Source organism: Scaptodrosophila lebanonensis, unplaced genomic scaffold, assembly GCF_003285725.1.
Source record: "Scaptodrosophila lebanonensis strain 11010-0011.00,11010-0021.00 unplaced genomic scaffold, SlebRS2 tig00000061-arrow-pilon, whole genome shotgun sequence".
Lineage (NCBI taxonomy): Eukaryota > Metazoa > Arthropoda > Insecta > Diptera > Drosophilidae > Scaptodrosophila > Scaptodrosophila lebanonensis.
In genome coordinates, this window is record NW_022060554.1 from 7,647,682 (window position 1) to 7,674,912 (window position 27,231).

Genomic DNA, 27,231 nt, shown 5'->3' on the forward strand with positions numbered 1-27,231 from the left:
CCTCACATGCTTTGTAAGCTTTGTCATATTCAATTACTTAGCTTAAATAATTTAGGGGCTTTAAAAACTAAACAAAAAACATACCTTGGAATAGGAACTAAAAGCACCAGCACAATCTACCTACATACATACAATGTACGTGCATACATACATATATGTGTAGGTGAGAAATAAATTTAAGTGGAATGATAAAAAATTAGACATACGTGTAGTAAATCGCAATCGTTGTAAATGAAATATTGTCGTCTTGGTACGAACTAAATTAATTGCAAGGATTAAAAACATATTGTATATTGCATTAAGGTTCACATCGATTTTTCACAGTTGGATAAACGCTCAGCTTACTATAAGCTAGTCCAGGGATCTTAGGCCATGGGCAGGGGCAACGACGGCGGCGCCGGGGGAAGCGGAAGCGTCGGCAGTGGCAATGGAAGTGGCGCCAGCAGATCCTGCAATCGCTCTTGGTGTTTGTGTTGGTTTTGTTGCTGTTGATGATGTTGATGCTGATGTCCTGGCGGCCGTTTGGCCCTGTAGCGCTTCAGCTTGCGACGCGCCATATACAAGCTCTGGTTGAACTCCCTGTACGGGTGCAGATGAGTATGGGCATGGGAATGGGGAGGAGAGTGCGCTGTATGGCCAAGGCGCGATGGCGGCTCCTCCATGTCGTAGGGCGCGGGCACATCGTGCGGCGGGAAAAACATTGGGTTGGCGGCCCAATCCCGCCACAAGTTTCAATCCTGCACCGCACTGCCGTTTGCTTGTGGCAAGGCTGCTCCCTGACCATTGCCATTCCCCATGCTGGCCCCCAGTCGCTGCTCCTCGCCACTTCCGCCTCTCAGGGACAGGGGTAGACCCACGCCAGCGCCGGCAAAGTCATCGTCCAGAGACGAGGACTGCTTGGATCCCACCGATTTGCAGTCCTCATCCATGCTCACGCCTAGATGGTGCATAGCAGCGGCTGCGTGATGGCGCTCGGCCGGCGGCAACAGGTTGAGCATGCTTAAGGGGAGGCCAGGAAAGCCGCCAGAAAAGTCCGGATAGAACCCTTGCGGATTGAATGGATTGAAAAGCGAATTGGGGCCGCCCAGGAGATCGGGCTCCGAGCTTCCACTGCGTGGGCCACCTGGCGGGCCCAATGGCGGTAAGCCCAGTTCCAGATCAAGCGGTCCCAGCGGACCAAGCTCGGAAGGATGTCCAAGAGGCGGGCCACCATTGCCACTAGAAGCCCCGCCGGACCCTCCGTTCCCCGAGCTGCCACCACCAGCTGACCCGCTCTTGTCCTTATCTCGTTCCTTGCGCTCCTTGTTCTTCTCACTCTTGCTGGAGGAGCTGCCGCCCCCGCCACTGATACCCATTTGCAGCATCTCTATGGGCGGGCCACTGATGCAATCCTTACGCAGCTGCTCCAGCTTCAGACTCTTTCCGTACTTCCCCCTCACGTACATGAGCAGCGAGTTGTAGGGTATGCCGAAGATGCGGGATGCCTGCGACGTGGTCATCTTCTTGTTCCACACATGCTGCAGGGCTTCCGTTAGCTCGGTGTTGGTCCAGGAACGTGGCGGGCCACCTCGTGGCGCTGAATGCTGGCCTTTGGGGCGCGGCACTGCAAGTAGACAAGCAGGAGAGAGGGTATAGGATGATTAGTAAAATGCTGTGACGGTTGAGATCGTTGCGCCACCTGACCCAAGAACAAACTGTCTGCCTGTAGCTCAGAGAGTTGAAAGCTTGCATACACTGAGCAAAAAGGATTGTTCAAAAGTTTTCTTCCCCGGGATTCTTAAAAATGTCCCCTATGCCGCTATGAAAAATTACTTCGTCCAGTAATGTCTTTTTAATAGTTTTGGGGATCTTAAAAGTTTATTGATTTTGAATAAAAATCAACTTAAAATTGGCGCAACAGCTGATAAGACGATGACACTGAACAAGCTCGATCTGAAAACCTTCCAGATCAGCGGATTTTATCAAAACTATTCTGTGATGCTTCATGTGGATTTTGTAATGTCTTTCTCACTGTCCGCTATTTCTATGAAAACCTTCCAGATCATCAGATTTGATCAAAACTATTCTGTGATGCTTCATATGGATTTTGTAATGTCTTTCTCACTGTCCGCTATTTCTTTCAGTGCTCGTCTCCAGCATCTTGGGGTATGAGGAAGGGAATCATGTATCTGGACTGCGAGGTTATCTCTGGCCGCGCATCGCTTAATGTTTCAATCTTGTGGCCTATATTGCCATTGCAATGCATGCTAGACAATTTTCGTTGAAAGTCGGTTGCTCATTGTTTGCCGAACCTGAGCTGGGGTCTGGGTCTGGGCCTGTGCTGAGCTGAGTTGAGCTGAGTTGAGCTGAGCTGAGCCTGTCTAGCTTCGCCTTCAGCTCATACACACCCTGCTGTGAGTTGCTGTTGCTGGCATGTGTATGTGCCACCTTCGAAAGCGCAAAAGACCGAAAAACGTATTTACGATCACTTGGCTAAAAAACGCTGTGGTGGTTCCCGTCCCAGCCTGGTTCTGCCTCAATCTCCGAAGCTCCATTCAGCTCCAGCCTCGTCTATGAGTATGACTTTGGCTGAGACCTGCCTTCCTTCCATATGCAAATTATGCGCCGTCGCCGGCGTCGTCGCCGTCACATGCGCCGCTAAAACTCAATTTAGATTCCCAGATATCGACTTGCCTACAACTACAACAGCAACAGCAACAGCTAAAGCAACAATAACAACAGATACAACTACAATGAGGCAGCACCACAGGTTCCTTTCAGGTTGGAAACCGGCCATGGCGCACGTTGACAATGAAGGCGGCCTCGGCGTCAACATCGGCAGAGACTCCGACTTCGACTTCGGCCTAGAGTCGCACACAAATTTCCATACAAAACAATTTGCAGTTTATTGCCGATACTTGAATGTTCTCCTTCGCTCGCAGGTGACGATTTGAAGTTTTGCAAATTTGCAATACTATAGGTGTGTAATATTTGCCGGAAGGAGAAACCCATTTACTCTATGCGATTATTTGAAGCAAATGCATCAACTGTTGGGTGGTTCCTTAACTCGAACAAAGAACTAGCTACAAAACAAATTGGTGCATTGCTGTTAAGCCCGAATTCTTCCAGAAGTCTTAGTAATAATTATTTACAGATGATATTCAAGAGAAGAGCTCTAGTCATATTCCACCCATATTTAACAATAAAACTGACATATTTCCGTGGAACTACATCAGCCGGTTAACAATGTAGTTCCAATGGCATATTCAGCTCAGATCTATTCCTTTCCTTCCCACTGTAATATACTTATATGTAAGGTATTTGTTTTTCAAACGTTTTGTAATCACCTCAAGTAACCTAATGTCCACCTACTTTATTTCAACTGAGCGAGAATCTCGGAAATTCTTCATTTTAATCACAATAAATATGATGCACCAGAATCGCATTTCTATTTGTTTCGTATTGGCAAAACAATTTGCATTGGGCGGGTCACAATCTGGGCCTGACCTTTTTGGCAATGAATTGCCTGGCACAGGCAAACAACTAACTAAAACCCTTTGCCCAGCTGGCTTTGCCAGAGCTGGCAACTGGTGGGGGAAGGAACGTCGCGTCGCGTCGTAGCAGCGAAGACACAAACTACAAAAGCTAATAAGGTCTCGCTGGTATTGCCCCCTCTGAGGACTCCAGAGTAGGGCGGGCGGGCGGTCAGGTACTACGTGTTCGTTCATATAAAAGAAATTTGAATTTGTTACAAATCGCAATTCACGTTTCAGCCAATAACAACAACAACAACCAAACAATCGCGAAATGAACAAATGAATGTGAACAAATCAGTTAATCACACCCACACGAATGCAGCGCCATGACGACCATGTCATGGGTCTCCTCAGCTCCTCGGCTCCTCAGCTCCCCAGCTCCTCAGCAGCTCAGCAATTCTGCTCTACCGCTCCTCCTCTCTGAATTCCCTTCTCCAGCATTACTGAGCCCGGCGATTGAGCGCGTCTAAACGAAATTTGCGGTGAGCCCTACAAATACTCCACCTCCCTCGTGGTCCTCCCCCCGGAGAGAGATTCTTATCAGTAAGAGTCGAACGGGTTTGAGATTCGCAATAAAGAATATCGTGCTATAGGCCAGATTCGCGCTCTTTCTGTTAGCACAGTTTTATTCGCTGTTCCGTGTTGTGTTGTGTAGTTTAGTTTAGTTTGTTGTGGCAATTTGGACAACGTTTGTCATGGTGAGCTCCCTCGTGCCCCCTCTGGCAGGGCACAGCCAGATCTGGCCATGTGCGATAGCGATGACTTTGAGCAAAAGCGAAAATCTGCCATGAACGGTTGACTCTGGCTCCACACATTGTTGCAATTGTTTGTTGCTGTTGCTGTTGTTGTTGTTGTTGCTCTCTGAAATTTGTTGTGGCATTTTGGCAAATACGAAAGAAATCCCTGCTCTGCTTGATGAGCTCTTGATGAGAAAATGAAGCAATTAAACGCTGCGAGGTAAAGTGTTGGAGGAGTGGGGCAAAGTTGAATATTTGGAGCAGCTGTTCACCTACGAGTAGGTGCCTCAAGACAAATTCGGGCCAACATACAAGTGATTAGAATAAATGGATGGGCGCTCGTGTCAATTACAACAAATTAGAACCAACTACTTCGAGCGAACTGCTATTTGTAAAGGTACACATATTTGATTGAATTTATCGCTAGTTTCTTATCCATGCAAGTAATGGGAAATGAATGAAGAGGAAAGAAAACAATTTATTTTCTTGTTTTATAATGCAGCCTTTAAATAGCTGACTCGCCTCGATATGAATATCCTTCCTCCTGGGCTTAAATGAATCCGAGCCCATTGTACGAGTATATGAATTGAAACGTGTGTAAGACTTTCCAAGTTTTTCCCTAGATAATAATATATTGAAATAATATATTTTTGGAAGATTCCCATGGCTAGTGAGTATGTTTGACAGCCAGTCGAGCCACTCCCTCTTCACTTGCCCAAGCAAATTCAACTCTAAAATGTGGCTATTAAGCCCAATGGAGCTCAGCCAGACTGGCGCCTTACACATTTAAAGGCTTAGGGCATATGAGAGGTGAGTACAAGTACGCATTCATTCATGAAAGTGTAGCAAGCACTTAAGCCATCAATGCGGGAAGGCTCAGTAACATGCACGGGCCTATTGAAGAGCTGTCATACAAAACGTCAGAGCGTTCAGATCACATAACAGTACAAACGACTCAAACGCACGAACGCAAGTCAGAATCGAGCGATTATGTGTCTTTGCCCGCTCGTCCCTTGTTTGTCAATCACATGACAATCAAATGCATTGGCAAGCCAAAAGTTAATTGATCTCTGAACCACATTTGTCGGTTAACACTGTTTATTATACGAGTATGGAAATATGATTTCCCACAAAACACTAAACTTCATTAACTCTCTGAGGTTTTCACTTGCGTCACAGCCAAGACGCAAGGCACAAAAACAGATCGGAGCCAAGACACTTTTTATGTTATGGAGCTGCTGCCTATTTGTCAATCACAAGGAAAATAAAAGCAACAACTACTCGTACAACAGCTTGCAGTGCAGGTGAAGTGGTAGACGATGTTTTACGATATGCATAGGTGCACATGTTACTCATTGAAGAAACAAACAAACAAGCGATTGGCGGACGAAGCGATCGGAACGATCGAGTGGAGTGCACAGGAAAACCACAAAAACGAATTTGCCGCCTCACATGATATTGCATGAATGAGAGCGACTACAAAAAATGTACACATTATTGTCTGATTGGCTTGCAGTGGGGATCTGAAGCACATTAGATCAGCTTCTCCGGATATTGAACTCAAATGATCAGATGTGGATGAGTTGGGAAAGAGCAAGCCATCTGAATACTCCCAGTTCTCAGATCAACTGATTCTGATATTACTTTTGACTCGATTCAATGCGATTCGAAACCTTAGCCTGAGCATGCTGTCAACTACTCATGGCTACTACAGTACAAAGGGCCTACTTGCCCCGAAACGGAGACTACATTGTGCTGCACAACCCGGACAAGCGTACCAAAAGACGTGAGCTGATGTACAAGCCAGCAAAAAGCGTAACAGCAATGAACATTCAACAGTTGAGTTCACAAACCAGCCACGAGATCAATCAGTCAGGTGTGAAGTCTTATAGCCAGGGCACGGGTTGGGGAAGGGATGTGGACAGAGATAGGGGGCAGCGACAAGCACTGGCTTAGGGACCCTTACTGGAAGCTACTTGCTTCACTTGCCACCGACTCTGACTCTGACTAACTGACTAACTGACTGGCGAACTGCAACGTGATCGAAGTCGCGTCGACATGCCAATCATGTTGAAATGATTTACCACGTCGAGCCTTTCGCTTGTTGTTGCAGTCTCAGTTGCAGTTTCAGTTGCAGTTTCAGTTGCAGTTGCTGTTCTTTTCATTATTATTATTGTTGTTGTTAATGGCAACTGACTAGCTGCCAAGTGTGTTTGGGCAGCACCCGTACTTTATAGGGTTAATTAGTTGTTTGTTTTTCACGTAGCGCGCCACTCGGCGAAAGTTCAACTGGAAAATTCGATTTAGGCGCCCCTCTGTAATTGCTTGCTACTTACTTTTCTTTTTCAGAAACGGTGGCGGTCCGCCGGGCATGTCGCGTGGATCGCTCATTTCCATGAGTGGATTGTACAGCTTGCCGGGATCGATGCCGGGCGGAAATAGGCCCAAGGGTGAGTCCAAGCCGAACACTGTGAATAAAGCGAAAAAAAGCATAATTAGTTCTCTGAGATGAAGGTAACTAGGAGACTAAGTTCATCTCAATATCCGACCCAATTCATAACATTACTAACTTCATCATAGAGTTATTGCAGTCGCCTATATGCCTTGCATAATATGAACTTTATTGCAATTGTGTTGCGAATCCATAAGCGTCTCATTTCCCAGCTCACTGATTTCGCTCGAGACAATAGATACACATCTGAAGTGGAGACAAAGCCTACCTATGCAACAGACTCAACAGATTCACCGACCATGCCAATTGACTGCATAGTAAACAATAGAACGTCATTATTCCATTAATATTTTACGCTTGAAGTGCACTTCTACACATGAGTGAAACAATTGAAGACCTGATGAGGACCGCGAACGGAAAGGCCAGAAGGATAAGAAAAGTCGACTATAAAAAGCTGCACGTACTCGTACTCAGACTCAGATGTGGTGGGCTGCCGAGGTTTTGTGTGAAAATTCTCGTGTATGCGTCGCTGAGTGGCAACGCATAATATTGACATTCTCCTGAATGATTTCGTAAGTAGACGCCGCGGATTCAGGGCTCCACATCCCCCTAATCCACTATAAGACGCACAAGACAATGTGCCAGCATATGAATAAATGTGTCTGTCTCTATACTACTCGTATTTATTTGTATTTGTCTGACTGTGTGTGTGTGTGGGTGTGTGTGTGTGGGACAGAGTTTGTGTGCGTGTCGTATCTGCAGCATAATGACACAAATAACGAGCGCGCATTGTTTGCCAAAAGCCTTGCTGGCGCTTTTTTGAAGTATGGAGCCAGCATTACAACGTGTCGTATACGTAACGTGTATTTTCTTGCCTTTCCGGGCATGCAAAATTAGTGCGGATTTCTTTTAATATTTTGTAAAGGGTCTAGAACAGACGTACAGCCAGTCCCCTCAACCACTTGTCAACTCACACACGTCACATGCTATTAGTTCAATGATTTTCACGCCCAAAAAAATAAATCATAATACCGAGGGGTTGTCTGTTGTTAAGTCTTTAATCTACCCTGCAGCCAACAACCGACTAGAAGAGTCATAACAGATATCAAAGATAGCTTGAATTATCGAAAACAACAGGCCAACTTCGCTTGGCTCGACAACGTTTAGTTTGCCAGGAAAATTACTTTTCTTATACTTGTAGCCAAGTCCCGTATGGAGGGCTCTCTAGTCTCGCTTAACCCATTTATGCCTTCCATCAGTCGCTATCCCTCCCACTGAAGGGTATTTTTTAGTCTGTATCACTTTGAAGGAGTATATTGGAATTTTTCTTTGCTCGGCTGGCATATCCTTTCCTTGGCATTCATTGCCTGCGGCCTGTTTATGCAGTAGTTAGTGATTTTTTTCGCATACGATGAGACTTTGGCTCGGTGTGCTCCGTTTCGCTTCACGTTTTGATATGTTGGCTGAAATTTTTGTCGCATTAAGAGGTATTTCACTTCCTGCACTTGCCAGCGCCTCGGATTTTCGCCTTTTTCGTACAATTTTTCATATTTTTGTGCCTTAATTTATTTTATATCCTGTGTGCGCGTCGCGCCTTGCATGCCCAGGCACAGACAGAGCCCCCACGCCCAGGTCCGTGATTGCAGTCTGGTTGGAGTTGCACTCCCCAAACGGATATTATTAATATGAATATCGCGCGACTTATGTGCAAAGTTTATACGGCTGGCAAAAAGGGAAGCCCGACGACGTATTTTTATTTATACCGTCCCCGTCGTCCCCATCGTCCCCATCGTCGTCGTCGTCAGCGTCGTCAGCGTAGCGGTCGTCGCCGAGTTGTTTGCCAAAAGGTTTAAGTTTTGCGTTTTGGCATACTTTAAACACAACATGTGGCAGGGGTGCCCGGCCTGGCTTTGTCGATCGCAGTGGCAGGTGGCTGGGCGGCTGGGTTGCTGGCTGGTTGTGCCACCCACTGTTGACAGTTCTCCCAACTTAAAAGTCATTTCGCTAAACGTCTGCTGACAGTTGAACTCAGACTGCACACATAACCCAAACACAACACACACACATGGAGTTGTTCATATACTCGTATAGTCGGGAGACAACATAAATTTGTTGCACGCAATGACAGTTCCCCGCGCCCCGCTGCATGCCGAGAACTCTTTGCACCTCTGTTTGTTCTTGTATTTGTGTTTGACATAAATATAAGAAATCATATAAACCGCAATTGAATTTATTTCGACTGCACTTTCAAGTCTCGCGTCTGTGTCGCAACCGCAAATGCAGTCGAGCTCCACATACTAGTAGATGGCAAATCGAGCTGGCTAGGACCCATACCTCATACCCCAGACTAAGACCAATTTAATGACCGGCATGCAACTAAACTGTCAAAATTTTGGTGCTTACTACTGCCACATTGCAGTTGAAATATCAAAAAAGTTTACGAGCTGGCAACTGCACATTTTTATGACTTAATTAGCAATGAATTTGCAGAATGGCTCGAATTTCGTTATGGGTTATCACATCGGCGGGACGACCCGGCAAGGGTCTACTTGTAATGTGACTATTTATTTAATGCGAATAATTGAAAATAGGTTGCCTGGATTACTAAAATAAAAAGTGCCTACTGAAGGATTCTAGCAATAAAGCTGTAACTAATAAGTTTAATTTATGTAGAAATTTAATTCAGAAATTTATTTATTTAATTTGAATAATTGAAATTAGAGTGACTGGACTATTAGAGTGAAATACTATTGATGTAACTAAAGTAAAAAGTGCGCACTAAAGGATTGTAGCAATAAAGCTGTAACTAATAAGTTTAATTTTTGTAGAAATTTAATTCAGAAATTTATTTATTAATTTTGAATAATTGAAAATAGAGTGACTGGACTATTAGAGTGAAATACTATTGATGTACATAAAATAAAAAGTGCTCACTGAAGGATTCTAGCAATAAAGCTCTAAATAATAAGTTTAATTTATGTAGAAATTTAATTCAGAAATTTATTTATTTAATTTGAATAATTGAAAATAGAGTGACTGGACTATTAGAGTGAAATACTATTGATGTAACTAAAGTAAAAAGTGCGCACTAAAGGATTCTAGCAATAAAGCTGTAACTAATAATTTTAATTTATGTAGAGATTTAATTCAGAAATTTTTTCATCCTCGAACTTAATATAAACTTCAGCTGAAGAGGGGATATACACGAGTACCGCAAACGCCTGGTCTTTAGTAACTAAGTAAGTAAGAAGTCCCCCCATTAGAAATTTAAAATTGAGCAACCGCTATTTCTTTACCATGGCTTTGGAGAAATTCCTCACTTCATCAATATCATACGGTCGCAAAGAAATGGCAACACAACATTTTTGAATGCCGTACGAGTAACAAGAACCTCTCAACTGCGCATTAGGACTTGACGGCTGTTTTAATGCGTTTAAGGACTTTGCGTTGCTTTTCCAGCAAACAGTTAGAAACAGAGGAAGGATGCTACGCTTTGATGTATAACAGACCACATGTTGCATGTAGCTGAGCAAGGAGAGGTGGGAAATGTTGGCAAAAGCGGCAAAGGACACGCGAGCTTATTAAGCGGTTGTTGCGAGTTGCGAGTACCCTCCATGGGAGGGAGAAAGGAAAACATGGAAATCATCGCGAACTTGCACAAAAAAATGTCAAAGAAGCAATGGCAATGGCAGACCATGTTGCCGTGTAACTCAAGGAGCTGACTTGCATGCGATTATTAAGGACTTCCGTTTGTTTTGATGCACAATTTCGACTTCAATGTACCTAAGCAGGTTGCGGAGAAACTGGGGCCCTAAAAAACTGAAGAGGCAATCCGTTACGGAGTGGATGTTATTATTGGTTGGTTGGGAGATGGGTAAGTGATTGATTTTTCAGATTCTTTAATATTAAAAGATTTTACTCACTATGTGGCGGCGTCAGTGTCAGCGCCGAGGACATACCAGGAAAGGGAAGAGGAGATGGTGGATGTGGCCCATCCGGTCCGCCAAAATGTCCAGGTAGACTCATGGGCGACGTGGGTGCGAATTCCTTGCCAAAGTCTTTTCCAAAGTCTTTGCCAAACTCTTTGCCGAACTCCTTGCCGAACTCCTTGCTGAATTCCTTGCTCAGACGATTCATGCTTTCTTCTAATCGTTCATGTGGCGCTTGGCCACTGCCGGCTAGCGGAGGTCCTGCATTAGGCCCAAAAGGTGGCATCCCCATGGGCCCAAGGAGACTGTTTGCAAAGGCGTTATGTTCACGCTGTAACGCCTGTTCTCGTGAGTCTCGCGGATCTCGGGGCTCGCCGCGTGGGTCTCTCTGATGCATGGCGGCTGCTGCAGCGGCAGCTGCCAGTGAGAGATCCATCTGGTGTTCCATGTGATGAAATGGATGGTCAGCATTGTTAGCTGCAGCCACTGCTGCAGCAGCAGCTGCGTGCATTTGAGCTTCAAGTGCCTCCATGTTGCAGGGAGGACTTTCGGAGAGGCCAGCGTGTCCGGGTGGACGTTCTAGTCGCAGATCACGAAGACTGGGTGGGGCGAAAGGGTGTAGCCCGTTGCCAGGGCCTGTAGCGCTACTCGTGGGCGTGGAGGCGGCACCAGGCTTCGCATTCAACTGGCGTATGTCCTTAAGGGAGAGCACAATGCGCTGATTGTTGTCCTGAAGTTTGCTGCTGTTGTTATTATTTGAGGCACTGCATTCGTTATCAGAATGGGTGGCCTCCTGATGAGTGCTCCCAGTGCTAACTCCGCTACTGTTGTCCTTTTTGGTCATGCACAAGTCCTCGGGCCCATCTGAGGGGCATGGCGACATTGCTGCAGCATTTGCTGCAGCTACCGCTGCCTGGCGCCGCAGTTCATTGGTCGTGTTGATAAGCTCTTCGATATCCTGCTCCTGCTCCAGATCATCCTCATCATCATCGTCGTTGCTTTGCCCATGATGATGATTGTGCAAGTCCTCTGGTGCATCTAATGGCGTTACATCATTGTCGTCTTCATCTTCATCAACGTCGGACTCATGTCTTTCGTCTGGCGTATCTAGCACCCCCTGCTGGGCGCTTGTTTCTTCTCCCAGGTTCTGCTCTGAGTTCGATTGCTTTTCTGTATTACTCCCACCTTCATTGTCCGGGTCGTCTTCGGGCTCGTCCTGCTCCATGCGCTCTACCAGCTCATGCTTGATCACAGTTTGCAGCGCAGCCAATTGTTTGGCATGTGCAGCGTCCATTTCACGCTGAAGTACCGATAACTCAGATTGTTGCGCCGACTCCATGGGCTCTGGGTTGTCTGCTGTTGTCGTTGTCGAATTCGGAGCTGAAGGTGGGGGCGTCGCATCGGGTTTTGTGAGCGCAAAGTCATGGGGGACATCGCCCGAGCGCCGTCGTGGACGTGCCTGTTTGCGACGCGGCATTGGAGAGGTGCACAAGTCTCCACCAGTCATGCCCAGCTCCTGATCACTCTCTAGCTCGCGCTCGTGGTGCTCTCTCTCCCTTTCCCTCTCCCTCTCTCGCTTGCGTCGCATGTTCAGCGCAGCCATTGCACTTGCTGGCGTGCTGAAGAGACGCGTTGGCATCATGAGCTTGCCACCGGCTGGTGTAACCATCGAGGGTGGTGTCTCATCCTCATAGCTGGAGCAACGCTCAAGCTCAGACGACAGCAGCGAGGTATCGAGAAGCCCGAAGTCGTCGGGTGAAGCAGCCGGCGTGGGCGTGTGTTCAGGTACCGAGCTTTCGACTAGGCCGCGAACCTGCAGCGACTCGCCCGCCTGGATCAGTGTCTGTAAGCGCTCCTGTGGCACGCTGATCTCGCCACGATACATGAAATCCACAATCGCCTGCACAACCCAGCCGCGAAAGTCCTTAAGCACTATTACCGGATGTTTGCATGGCGTCTCTGCAAAGACGCGCTGAAAGAAGGGAGAGCAGGCCGAGAGGACCATTTTGTGGGCCCGTATCGAGGTTTCCGCACACACCAGCGTGACGTCGACCAGGGTCTTGGTTTGCAGCAACGCATCGAAGGCTCGCAGTATGTGGTTTTGGTGGTTGTTCCAGCGCAGACTATAATGATCCTGTGTGCCTGACGGGGGAACATGGTGTGCTGGTGTTGCAATGTTTGCGGTCGTAGCTGTGGGCGTGGCAGGTGGGCTGGACGTAGACGATTTCTCGATCAATTGAATATGTGGCGCACATGATTGCTGCTGCGGCTGATGGTTGCTCATGTTGAGCGGCAGCGCTGGAGGCGTCGGTGGCGTTGTGGGTGGCGTTGTTGTATGCATGGCTGTGTTGCTGTTTTCACCATGCGTCGGTGGCGTCAGCGGCTTGGTCAGCAGAGGCAGAGGCAAAGGCGCAGCCGCCTCTCGCGCGAAGTCGTTCATGTGCGTCAGCGCCGTCAGCGGCAGCGGAGGCAGCGATGGCAGCGTCGGCGTTGGCAGAGTCAGCGACGTCAGTTTGCGGCGTTTTTTCAGATCCTCAGTGTCTTTCAACATGCGTGCTTCCTACCGTCCTCTCTGCCCGTGTCTGCCTGTGTCTGCCGAAGCAACCAAAAGTCACGTGGCGCCTCAAAAGTGTGTTGTTGTATTTCTTGTCGTCTGCAATGAGAGGCGGAAAATGGGGGGCACGAATGAGTAAAGCTTACGGATAATACGTGGCATAATGTATTCATGACATATGCTATGTGTGATAATATGTTAATGAGTCGAGGCATATATCATTTTAGAGCGCTGTGCCAAAGTCAAAGAATACCCGTTAAACAGCTGGCGAAGGAAAACAAAACAAAGCTCAACTCACACACACAAATCAATGTGAAGACAAGGACAGCTGTAGACGCTGGCACAGACACATGTAGAGCTGGCAATCACAGTCGCTACGTGTCGTGTCGCATATCCTTAAGGATATCACATGGAGATGTGTGATGTGTGATAATGGCGTCTGTCCGTCTGCCCGTCTATTGTCTTTAGCTTTGTTTATCTGCGTCGCAGAATGCGCACAGTGGGCGACAATGAAATATCCCAACAAAAAATAAGCAGCCTACGTAAACAGTAATAACGAAAGAGTATTTCTTGTGAAATAATAAACTATAAGTATTTCCACAAACACATTTTTTGGTTGCTTCAAACAATTGAAAATAAAATGGTCAGTTTAAATACGTTTAATATTTTTCTTTGACTAATTAATCAAACTAAATGTCTATTCCATTCAAATCGATGATTCACTCTAAACACGGTAATTTACTATATATTTCACATTTAAGATAATATATTAATTAAATATGTTTAAAATGGGCTTTGTTTGGGTTTTATTCGAATTTTCTTTCCTGCAACCCATTGCATCCTGGTAAGCTTTTTTCCACATTTTCGGTGCGTGGCATCTAATTAATTCAGCGACTGTCTAGCATGCCGTGTTTGTTGTCCCTGCCCCCGCCCCTGTCCCTGCCCCACCCATCACCTCTACGACTATATCTATATCTTCGCAAAGCTGCACGCTGCGTGTGTGAATTTTTAAAACAGTCGGCAGCTGCCTCTATATTCGTACTGGTATGTACCTGACTTCGACTAACCCTCCACCCTAGACCCAGTCTCTAGTCATTTCTTTAGGATGCAAAATTAAAAAACTTTGCTTTTGCCCGTCAAGTCGAGAAAAAGCGAGTAAGCGTCAGCAAAATAAACATTTGTATTTGCCATCTTTTTAACGGAGCTTGGCAGTGGTTTCATCAACATATTCTCCTTCTTTCTACTCCTGGTGGCAGTTGCGAGCAGTTAAGCGGTGCCAAACCGCATATTAACACATGCTCCTGCCATGAGCGTCTCCAGGACGTGGACGCGGACGCCCACGCTTGGATGCAACAATGTGCAATTAGCACAGTCGCTGCCTCAATCTCTTCCTCATCTTCGGTAGAACTGCCAGCTTTCTTGGTGCGTGTGCCACATTTTTCGCTCTCTGTAACTCATTTGCGGTTTCGAGCAGCTGCGGCAACATTTTTATTTATTTATTTTACTTTCAGTGGCGACAGGTAAAAGCAAGCCCAGAAAGTGCAGTAACTGTATTCCATGTGTCTCGTGAGTTATAGGGGACGGGGCGAACAGAACTGGAAGCCACTTTAGTTTTTTAATTAATTGAAAAGTAAGTCAGTCGTCTGTTGCAATAGTCTTAAAGCGAGCGCTGTTTGAGCTCTTGACGGATTTTAGTTAAGTTTGGATTTGAAACCAGAGACTTTAATCAGACTCTTTCCACCTTTGCTCCAAGCTCTGACCCATACCTGACAGCCTATATTTATTTGCTCTCACTCCTAATCATAAGAGTTCTTTCAACATATATTTGGGCGAGCAGCTACCAAAGCGGTGGCGAATTTAGGTATTTTTAAATAATATTCTCAGATAATTTTCGTATATTCTGAAACATATTTATCGTCCATATATTTCAATTTCCTAAAGCACATTATATGCAGTATGTAATATAGTTGTCTTGAAAAGGCTACAACAAGGAAATCTTTATTGTTATGAAGATCCACTATTCCAAGGTGTACCGAAGCTTTTAGAAATGCTAATTGTTTGTCAGACATTTATTTTATATCCTTCATTCTATATTAAATGTAAACCAGCTAAGAAGTAATCTTCATGAAATATGTTTTACTGGCTTTACCATATTTCAACAACAATTTTGTTCCTACATTAAATGACCATTTGTAAACAAAAACTTATTCATATTAAACTTCTTCCTAAGCTCTATCCTTTCTATGACTATATGCTGGTCGGTCTCGGCATATTATCTGTGCCCGTCAAAAGTATTACCTTAAAACTGTGGGAGGAGAAGAGCTTCGTTCTATGCATTACAAATGCACACACCAAAAAATATATATGTATACCCTTACATTATAAGCGAATGTTATCAAAATAAATGATATTATTCTCTTCTGACATACATAACTCTAAACCTTTCAGTCCAAAAATGTGATGATAAACAACAGACTCATTCGTATTTAGGCTTTCTAGAAGATGATTTCATAATATTGTATAAAGTGGGAATAAGAACATGTGAAAATGCATATTTGCATCCAGATTCTCCCTAAATATAGTCAAATGCATTTGTTCACTATCGGGCGATGTTTCTACATATGTGCCTGTGTACTGCTTTAACCCGTCATTCTTTAGCTTTAAAACATTCAATCTGAAACTCAAAATCAATATGCCTGTATATAGAGCAATACGTGGTCGCAGGTTTTTTTAAACGGTCCACAAGTGTGATGCAGAAAACTTTTCGTTACAAAGAAGAATGAAGTTATAAAATTCACCGCTTTTGACTTCCAATTGTTTTTTTAACCCTATATCTGAAGGGTAAAAATGGGAGCATACAGATATTTATATTTTTTAAACAGCCACATTTCGGCCTATCCGTCAGCCTGCATATATGCCGAGATCTTGCAAATATTATAGCAGGAACAACGACAATGTTGTGCTGGTTTTTTGAAGTTCGAAAAGAGATATTTTCTCGCAACTGCCGTAATACTTTTAGTTTGATTTTGATTTTTCAATTCATTATTTATGAACTTATGAACTCTACAAGTAATTCAATGTTATTTTTCAAATTTTATGTTTAGCAAATGATCATTCAAATTCGACTCTTCGAAGCTTTATTTAAATCGCCTAGATACAAATATTAATTATGCCACTGTTCCTTTTTGCATTAGACGTTACATTTTTTTTATTCAAATTTTCTTTATATAAATTAAATAATTGAATAGAGAAACATTTCGTTTTTATTTTTTCGTGAAGGTATTTCTTATAGCTTTGCTCACAACATCTTTTACATACCATTAAAAATAATAATGTAGGTCTTTTCGAAGAATATCCTTGATCCTCTCTCTCACTCTCTAATTTGACAAGCTCTGTTCTGATGTACAGAATAGTTTTTCAGTTCACATTTGAATATCATATATTTTGTAATTTCGTTAAATATGCGTATTGCCGCATATCGCACCCGTTTGATGTTTTCTGCAAGCACACAAAATGCGTAGATATATTTTAATATGCGCGTCACAATTTTAATTGTTGTACAATATTCCACACGTATCGGTTATGTCAGGGACGCAGACACACACGCACCTTTAGGCTGGGCAATGGGATCGTTTGGGAACAAAGCAAACAAAGGGAACAGAATCGAGATTGTTGCGATCAAAGCGCGTCCTCGTCGAGTGTTTGGCACAAACTGACGGAGCGGCATGCAAATAAATGCGCAGTAGGTTGGGAAACACACACTCACATGTGCATGAGGCAAAGGACACCCCGCACACGACACGACACCACACTCATTTCGCACCCCGCACTCAGCACCCTGCAACAGGCACCACCAACCACACGCAGGAAGTGCAAGCATATACACAAATGTGATAATACACATGTACATATTTACATATACTCGTACCATACATACATATGTACATAGGTGCAATATGTGAGAGCGTTTGAGTGGGCATTTGCACTCTCCTCTGCAACTTGTATGGTGCTCAAATTTTCCATGGCCTGCAGGTGATAATCAGGTGCGTGATCATGTGTGTTGACACAGGCACGCACACAAATAAACAAACAGGCCTGCCATGCTCACAACCCTCAAGAACGAGCGGACAGGTAGAGGTTAGGACAGGTAGAATATAAGTAGTACCAGGCCAGTTATTTTCCCTAAATGACCGCTGACAGGTCAATTTGTAGACCATTTACAAGGCCATAAAGATCCCGTGCCATCTTGTGCTGGTGTCTCATCGTCTTGTGTTGCATTGGAAGAATAGGAACAAGACACTGTTGATTGTCAATTTTGGTAATAAATTCAGGGAATTGATTGTTTTTCGTTCGAAACTTCGCGCACCGAATTTTATGATAGGCGCGACCATCCAAACACAAGTGTGATCCGTTTGTAGTTCCCGCTAAGTCCTTAAACATGTGTTCACGAATGTGTTGGCAAATTGTTTGCTTATTTAGCTGTGATTAGCCATTAGATGGATTTGGATTTATTTCATTTTATATTTGCTTCCAATTTGGTATTTATTTTTACTATGTTTATTATTATAATGGGTTAAGTACATAATTAACTTAGATGTCGAATTGAGTTCCACAATCACAGCTGATCACAGCCAGCTCATAATTATTATTAGTTTTAAGCCATCAGGGTCCCCAGAACGATTTGAAAAATGTTACTATTTAAACATTTGTTTATATCCGTTTGAGAAAATAGGGGTGTATGTGTGGTACATACGCTGAAGTTTTTACAATTTGTAATAGCTTATATTCATAATTTTGAACATGGAAAGTGTAATAAAAGCTTCAAACATGCCTAACTACAGAATTTATTTTCCCATACTTTTATTTAATTGTAGGGTTTTCGATAGGATTTTCTTAAATAAAAAAGTCATTAGCTATTAAGCACATATTTTTTAATGTGGTAAGGATCTGCTTAATTTGAAGAAAACTATATTTTATGCCGAAAATGAATTTTTAAATAAATGTCGGAGCATTTTAAAAACTTTATTACGTATTCTTTTTTTTTTTTTAATTAAAATTATATTAAATGCTTTGTTTTAAAGAAAATTTTTTTATCGCATTACCATTTCACTAAGTTAATAATTCATGTATTCTTCTTATATTTTAGCACTCAAGTAGAAGTTTTTAAAATTGTCGCATTTTCAAACACGTCCATCGCCAGTGAGCTTAAGAAACGAACTGGTGTCAATTTTTTCACTCATATGTATGTGTACGAGCCGCGAAAATAAATTCATTGCTACGTTCCGAAACTCAAAAAGTTTTTTGAACCATTAACGGTAATTTTTTGGCGTCGGCATTAACAACAATAACAACGACATACGGCGTCGTTAACTGGGACCGGGTTATGGCTTTTAAGTGTGTCCTTTGGTCGTCGCGTATATGTTTCGAACCGTTCAAACGTCACGAAGCGACTAATTCAAATGATGTCGGGCCAAAAAACAGATATGCGATGTATGTACCGGCCTCAGTAGCGGCGGCAGCGACGGCGACGGCGTCGACACACACGCGCTGTCGCAGCGCATATCCTCCCACCCTTCCGGGCTTCCTCCTCCGCTACCACCCCCAATAGCCAACACCGCCGCCCACGTGCGCGCACACGTATGAGCAAAGTAACGTACAAACAACAAACAGCATACGAAGCACACACACGCAGCTCGCAACTCGCATGAGGATGCTCGGCAAGGACTCACGACAATGACGACATACGAGTAAAAAGCCCGTGTAGCACATTCAACTGGCCGCCAAAGTCGACGCCAACGACAACGCCAGCGCCAAAGCCAGTTCCAGCGCCAAAGCCAGCGTTTTCACTCCTTCGTCATATAGAACACAAATTCTTTTATGCCTTATCACAACAAGGAGCACGACGACGACGACGACAACAACAACAACAGTAACATCATCAACAGCAGCAGCGGCACCGGCAGCGCCGTCGATGGGAGCAGAGTAGCATTGGCAGCTCATGCAAATGTCCTCGCACGTCACGTACACCGAAAAAAATTTATTATGTGTATGTATCCGAAAGAGATTTCCATACACATGCGTAGGACACACGAATGCGACACGAGCGAACGAACGAGCACGAAGCAAAGGCTACAACACAACAAAACCAACCACAACAACAACAGCAACGGGAAAATACGAAGGAGCTTCGCACACACACATACACATGCAATCATATTCACGCATAACATGTGAAGCTTTTTGCTGCTGCTTGCTAAAAAAATAAAGAGTAAGAAGTCACCACCACCAACAACAACAACAACATCATCAACTCACCACCCACCCATGCCTTTCTCTTGTTGGCTCACATGAAGTTGTGCGACACACACACACACCCACACTCTCACATATATATGTACGTGTATGTATATTTGTCACACGTTAGCAGCGACGCCGGCGTCGCGTGAGTGTAACATTTTTCATAAAAGGGCGCAAGCGACGCCAACGTTAGCGCCAACCGTCACAGTCGACGCAGCTGGAAAAACTCACAACATATCCCTTTGGGCAGCTTATGGAAATTCGTCGTGAGTGAGTTTTTCCATGCAGCGACTCATTCTTAAAATTTTGGCACGGGTGCAAGCGAGATGGAAACAGTTGAAGAACGAGATAGAGAGAGACAGTGCGAACAAGCGAGTAAACGAGCGCGCGCACATAAAAACGTTGAAGGATATAACGTACGTGCAGGTCCTTAGTGTGAGTTTGTATATGAATATGTGTCCGTGCGCGTGTGTGTGTGAGTGTGGCGCTCTCACACATGGCATTCAGGCAGGCAGGCAGGCACACAACTCTTCTTCTGCTCATCTTTGTCTGCATGGGGAAACGTCAACAACAACAACAGCAGCAACAATAACAGTAACACCGACGCCGTAGCTGGCTGCGCTGCCTTGTGTGATACAGTTGTTTTCGTTGTTGTTGTTGTTTGGTAAGCTTTTCCAGCCAACAGCCAACTTGCGTATGCTATCTCTTTCTCATGTGTGAGTGTGTGTGTGTGTGTGTGTGCGGGGCTTGTTTTAATATGTTATCTATTTCGTGCATGCATGCGAGCTCGTTTTTACATAGCGCCAACGGGTGGGATGAGGAGGGGGTGGTGATGGCGTTGGCGTTGGGTTGGTGCTGGCGCAGCTCAAAAAAATCATATACACAACACATTACACGCACACAGAGCCATACAGAATACATGTACGTGTATGTCTCACTCTAACATATGTGTGATAACCAGCGAGTGTGCGAGAGAGAAATTCAAAAAAAGGAAATAAAAATGAAAACGTTCAGAAAAACTACCCTCACCGTTTGTCAGGACGGAAAAACATTGCGGAAAATGACACATACATACGCACATGGTTATACATACATATGTAGCTGTACATACATATACAGAACATGTGTGCGGTGAGGGTTGTGTGCCTATATGTACATACATATGTATGTATATATGTGCGTACATATGTATGAATGTAGGTGTATTTGTATGGACGTGTGTATACCATTGGTCATATGTGCGCGCAGTTTTTGCAACATTCCGATTTGTCGACGTTCATATATGTATATGCATGTATATATGAGTATGTGTGCGGTTTCTTACGCCCCCATGTGTGTGTAAATACATACATATGTATGTATATACATTCGTACATACATACATACGAATATATGCTAAATTATTGAGCTAAGCGCCAATGTGGGAGGCTCAGGAATCACATCCGGCCCAGTGACGTACGTAAGTATGTAAGTAAGTACATATGTATATATGTATATATGTATGTATGTGTCTATGTTATTTTGTATGGATGTGAATATGTGCGATAGGTTAGATTCGTTATAAATCCAGGTTGCTATAATTCTGTACACATTTTTGTTGCTTCTTTTTATTCCCCGTTTCAATGCAATTGTTTAATTGTATTTGCTGCTCCCCTCATCCCACTTTCCTCTTTCTTTCCTCTAGTTATTTTGATTATTTGTCTTTTGTGTACGCGGCGCATTTTCGCCGCTTTTGTTTGCTTGCACTTTATGCCCATTTCTTTCCACTTCTTCTCTTTTTACTAATGTCTATGTGTGTGCGTTTGTATGTATGTAGCAGTTCATTTGCATTTTATGATTTGTTTGCCTCGTTTTGTTTTTTTTTTTGCACTTTTTGCCATACATTTTAATTGTTTTTCTTCGATTTTTGTTTTTCGCCGCTTCTCCTCTGTTTTGTGTTGCATCGTGAGGAGCAGAAGGTTGGGGGTTGCTCTCCGCCTAGACGTTGGAGCAGAGGCAGTAATGTTCCCCTTTTTGCTGCACTTGCGAGTGCTTTGGTAGAGGCGCGCTGAACTTGCTCTTGAAGTCAAATAAAGAAAGTTTTTTGCATTGTTCTTTTCTAGGAAAGTTTTCTTTAATAAATTTAATAACTTGATTTGGCTTTCGGCGAGGAAATTGAAATAAATCGAATTTTTGGTGCGACAAATAACTGCAGTGTGCAGAAATTAAACATGAGAAGAAGGACTAAAAATATACAATTTCGTAGCTTAGAATTGATTAAAAAATTAAAAAATTAATTAGGCTATTATTATTTGAGCAATTGTCAAATATATGTACATACAAGTATATACATATAGTTTGAATTGAGTGAAGAGTTAGCGTTTGATAAGTATTTTAAAAAAATAATATTTTTTCTTTGATTATGATTTTGATTTGTTTGGGTTTTTGATTATTTGTTATAATAAGTATATTTTTGCGCACAATTAAAAAAAAGTTTATTTTAATGTTTTTAGTTTTTTAATAAATATTATATTATAATGGTTATTGAGACAAACTCGGAATGATTTGTATGATATTGAAACCTGAATTGACAAAGGCTACAAGAAAACTTTTATCAATGAGCATTTGTTATTGCTTTTACCATAGAGGTTTGGAGTTATTTTACCATCTCTGATTGATTTCGTACTATTAATAAATATTGAACAATTGAAAATAGAGTTCAATGAAGCGTTAAAGCTTTCCTTTGTGGCTATGCAGCGTTAATCCATCAAATCAGCTGCCGCATATGCCAATATTGCACAAGCAGCGATCGGGCAGAGATCGGAAATCGAACCGATGCGGCACGGCGGATGAAAATGCACGCATGCGCGCGCCGATTATGCAAATGAGGAAAAAAGCAACCCACACACATTGCCTGGGTTGTTAGTGTTGCATTTCATATGCAAATCAGTTGAAACAAAGCGAACCAAAAGATACGTTTACACATTTTTTACACCTTTCACAATGCGGCCACAGTTGCCAGTTGAGGCGAAAATCTCGGTGGAAAAATCATTTCAAGGGTTGCTGCACTTCCGCTGTCCCCAGATAGCGAGTGTGTGTGTGTGTGCGTTTGTATGCAGCCTTGATGGCAAAATTATGCAAATTAGTTTACCGAATGAAACTACACATTTTCCTATATTAATTGTAGTTGTTGTTCGTGTAGTCTCGCATATGCAGCGCGTGCTAGGGATGAGGTCACATTGACAGAGGGCAACCTCTTAAGTCGCAAGTCGCGACCGCCATCAGGGCATGAAGCGGTCCGTACTCCACGGCAGCCGCTGCACCTCTGGCCTGTTAAACAGTGCGGCTGGAAAAGCGAGTGGAAATACACATTTACATTTTCCCCTGTCGCAGTGACTGCGACTGCACACACGTGCGCATGTCCTGGGCGCGTTCGCTACCCCTAGGACCAGACAGCAACATTTATCCTGCTCATCGTTGCTCCATTTTTTCATCGTCTATTTGTTAGTATAAGTGTGCGTGTATGTCTGTGTGCATGTATGTGTTGCTTTTCTTTTCCTTCTCGTGGCACTCGATTTTCCACGCTCGCGAAAATGAGCGCGCTCGTGTGACGCGAAGCCTCGTGGCGAGTTCATCAGCATCGGGGGGCAATGAGATTGGGAATGGGCTTGGAACTGGTTGTGGGTGTCGGGTTTCGGGTGGTTGCGGGGGATGTGCGGCGCCTATTTGCGGGCTTTAACTCTTCGGTTAACTTGAAACGGCCCTATATGAAACTCTGTATGAATGTATGAGTACCCCACATAAATACACATAGTATGTTTGTGTGTGTAAATGTGTGTGGGCGTCATATACATATACTTGTATATCATGTTTTGTAGGTGCGCCCGCTTACGGTGAAGGGGGACCACAGCTTTCCTCATCTGCCCATGTCTGCATAATTATGAAAGGCTGGAGATCCTGTGTATGGACTATGTACGTCTCATCTGGCTGAAGTGCCGGGCACTGGTCTGACACCCTTATGCTCATCCCCATGCTGGATGCTAGCTGCCATAATGGCTGGCATTTACTAATTAAGAGCTTACAAGTTGCCCGCCTGAGCGTGTTGGAGGGCCATCTTCTTTCGCTGCACGGCATCTTGTTGCCGACTCGGCCCAACAGCCCCTCGGGCAGAGCACTGCTAAGGTCTGAGTTGAAAGCAATATGTGAGATATTCGGTTTCTAAACTGCATAAGAGGTTGCTTCTAATTACGATGGATACTTATATAAAGACTTCGGACGAGACGTTAAACTAAGACTTGTTACGTTAATTAATTGAAAAAAGGGCTATCTTATTATATCTAAAATAAAAATGGAAATGATTTGCTTAAATAGTATAATTGAAATCGAACTCAAGATGCATTTCAGATACTTTAAATTCCACATTAAGATTTCCATTTGACTTCATCCATATTCCATCCAATATTCTTCAACTTCTGCTGCACACTTCTTTAACTGAGAAGTCAAATGGAAAAGTCGACCCACTCGTCTAATATCGGCCCATAAATTAATCAAAGTCCCAAACTAACAATCTAGTTACTATATAGTTCGTGTATATAATAATGATACAAATATCAGCTATTTAGAGCCAGCATATTCAGAAGAATCGTTTGATCAGAACACTTCAGCTACCGTCAGACCTGAAAATATTTGGTACATGTGGGTTTCTTAAACTTATAGTATTTACAGTCCCTTCTTAAGAAATAGGGCGTGCAACTGATAAAGAATATATGTATAGGCTTTTAGCTTCCAGCAACCCTAATAAAACCTTGTACATTTCATATACACAGTATAAGGACTTATTCCCTAAAAATCCACAAAAATGCAACTTGAATTTTATTTGCAAGCACAAAATGAAACTCAGGAATATTCAATACTGTTGCTCGAAAATAATGATTAGCGGTTGAGTTGTAAATTATCGCTCTAATTAGTCATTATATTCTAAGCAAATCAATAAAAATTATACATTCCTAAATCATAGTGATAATCAAGGTCGAATGCAGCTTTTTCCAAAAGGAGGGGCCAAATTTTGAATAAACAATGCACGTTGCGGTTGAAATAATAATTTGTTCAAATGATCAACAGAAAAACTTCAATAAATGCAACTAAGTTGAGGGGCAACGGCCATCCTGCGCACGCCCTTCGTGATAATGCGCATTTAATCCTTATATTTATCTTTATTTCTCACTTTCCTATTGTTACAATAAGTAGATAAGTAATTTGTTCGATTATGCAAAATAATCATTATTTGCTTTTTTTGTTGATGTTATTAAAAACGTGTATTTGGCTTATTATTTGTATTCTATTTTGTAAAAATTAACTACAATACATTTTGTTTTATATTTAGTTAGTTATTTATTTATCTTTATTTTTTTACGGGAGTATAGGTTCAATTCATTTTTGTTGATATAGTTTGCCTGTCGGACCAAATATTCCAGTTGATATAAAAAGCTATTGGTGATAGCGTAGTGTACTTTCTTTGAAGACAATAAAAGATGCGGCCTTGCCATTCAATAATCTAGAGCTGACGCGGTCAGCCGTAGATACCCCATACGCCGCATACCTGTTTGAACATCTCTGTTTTCGTCATTTTCAATTTCAGCTCCGTCGACTCAGTTGGGATCCAAGTCAGATCTGTCACGGCCAGTTCTGTGTCGGATTCGCAGAGGCTGCCTATACTGTCAACAGTTACGAAATAAAAATGGCGTTGACGGGTGTGCTGTGGATTTTATTTTGTAACTTTGTTTTCTTTTTGCCCATTTTGCCTTCGTCTGTCTCTCAGGCAACAAGCGAAGCAAAAAACAATAAAAAATGTCGCCCGTGCACTTGTTCAACACCCCACCCGACCACCCACCCGCCCTCTGACGACCATTGCCGGCCTATTATCGTCGTAGGCTAAAAAACTTACGCGACGTCTTCTCCGCCTTCTGCGCGTTTTCTTCGCGCACCTCTGCCTAGATTGCCACTGCTCTGTGTCTACGTGCCTGCGTTGCATCATCTTCATCTTCGTGGGCCCTACTACGCCATGTTGCAGCTTGTTCTGGCCGAGAAGCAAGCCCTAACCACACGCCCACCCAAGCGCTTGTTGCTTTTGACTTGCTGGCAGCGCCCGCTCCCCAGCGTATTTTGCAGTCCGCTCTTCCGTCCGCGCCCGCCCTTTATGTTGACTTGGTAAACTTTTTGCTTTATTTAAATTTTCTACGCTTTTTTTTTGCTCTTTATTCGTCGCTCGCTCCCCACTTTTGCCTGGTTTTTTATTTTCTTTTAATCATATTTAATTTTTTTAGCATTTTCATTCTCGCGCTCGCGCTTTTTCCCTTAAATTTTCCTTCATGTTGGCGTTGGAGGCCGCGCATCGCCTGCTGCTGCTTTCTGGGCGCCTGTTCCATGGCTGGACTTTACTGGCGATTTGGCTGCCCGCCTGCCGCTCGTTGCCCGGACGGAGCAGTCAAAGCTACCGGAGGAGCAGTCGCTGGTCAAGTTATTTACACTTGTAGCGCATTGATTTTTTTCCATTTTCCATTTTCTTTTGTTTTTGTGCTTTGTGTGGCCAGCGGAATTTTTTTACGCTTTTTTTTCTTTCACTCTCTTTTTTGCTGTTGTCTTCACGTTGACAACTTTCGACCAGACTTTTGTGGCATTAGGCACTTGTCTGGACGTCTGAAATGTGCGACTTTTTTTTCTTACTATCCTACTAATAAAAACTGGCGGCACGATTTTGTACAAATCGAGCAATTTTACTGTTATGATAATTAATAATGGTGAAGCGCGGTTTTTGTGATTAGTTCCTTTTTTAGTTAAACATTTAAAATGAACTTTAACTTAAAACGTGCAGTACGTAGTCTTTGACAACTTAACATAAGAACTTGCGTTTAATTAATACACATTTTATCTGAGCTGAAAACTTCAAACTTGAGTGTGCTTAATTCAAGCCCAAGCTGGATTGCTGGAGCCCAGTAAGGTTTACAAAAATTAATCTCAAATGGTTAATTAGTATAAGAATTATGATCTTGATTAAAGTATTTACGAGCGAGTCATGAAATCATGCACTCGCCTGCTCTCAGAAACTTAACTTAAACCGGTGTTTCTATTCCCCCTCCCCTTTCACAGTAATTCCGAAGTCATTTGTCTGTAACGGACTTTGCTAAGTTTGGTTATATTTTTTATTTCTTACATAAAAAACATTTCTTGTCCCCACCACTACAAAATAATTTTTTAGATTACTATTTAACACATAGATAACAGAGACATATGGTTCTGTACACATTTATTTGGGGGGACATGGCGGGAACATAATCATTAACTTGGTTATTCCAGCTCTTGTACTACTCATGAGATCCTTTTGTTCATATAGCCGGACAGATGGACATTGTTATATCTATAGGTGTTTTCATACTGATCAAAAATATATATTCTGTGGGTTACATACGTACATTCACACTCAATTAGTACACCCTTCTAAAATTTGGGTATAGGGCATAATAAAATTAAATGGATCCACACAAATCTTTAGCGTGAATCAAACCAACCTTAATATTAACAAATAAATATGTTAACTCTAGTCAACCCGTAAAAGGGCATGAAAACAGCCTACAATCAAGATTTTACAGTTTAAACAACTTACTTGATACAGAAAATTTCGTCTGGGAGAATCATTGCCAAACTGTTTGGTACAATAATATAGTAATATTATTAATTTCCCCTGCTTTCAATCACAATTCTGGCTCCGCAA

The 27,231-nt window shown here is 43.1% G+C and overlaps 1 protein-coding gene across 1 annotated transcript; it reads right to left on the reverse strand.

Moving 5' to 3' along the window:
* Positions 1–731: 731 nt before the first annotated feature.
* Positions 732–13,184, reverse strand: LOC115624904 (protein jim lovell). The gene is made up of 5 exons (XM_030519753.1): positions 12,035–13,184; positions 11,723–11,905; positions 10,628–11,665; positions 6,589–6,720; positions 732–1,603 (listed from the first exon to the last, which is right to left on the reverse strand). The coding sequence occupies exons 1-5, from the start codon at positions 13,182–13,184 to the stop codon at positions 732–734; spliced, it is 3,375 nt and encodes a 1,124-aa protein (XP_030375613.1).
* Between the last annotated feature and the right edge of the window lie 14,047 nt (positions 13,185–27,231).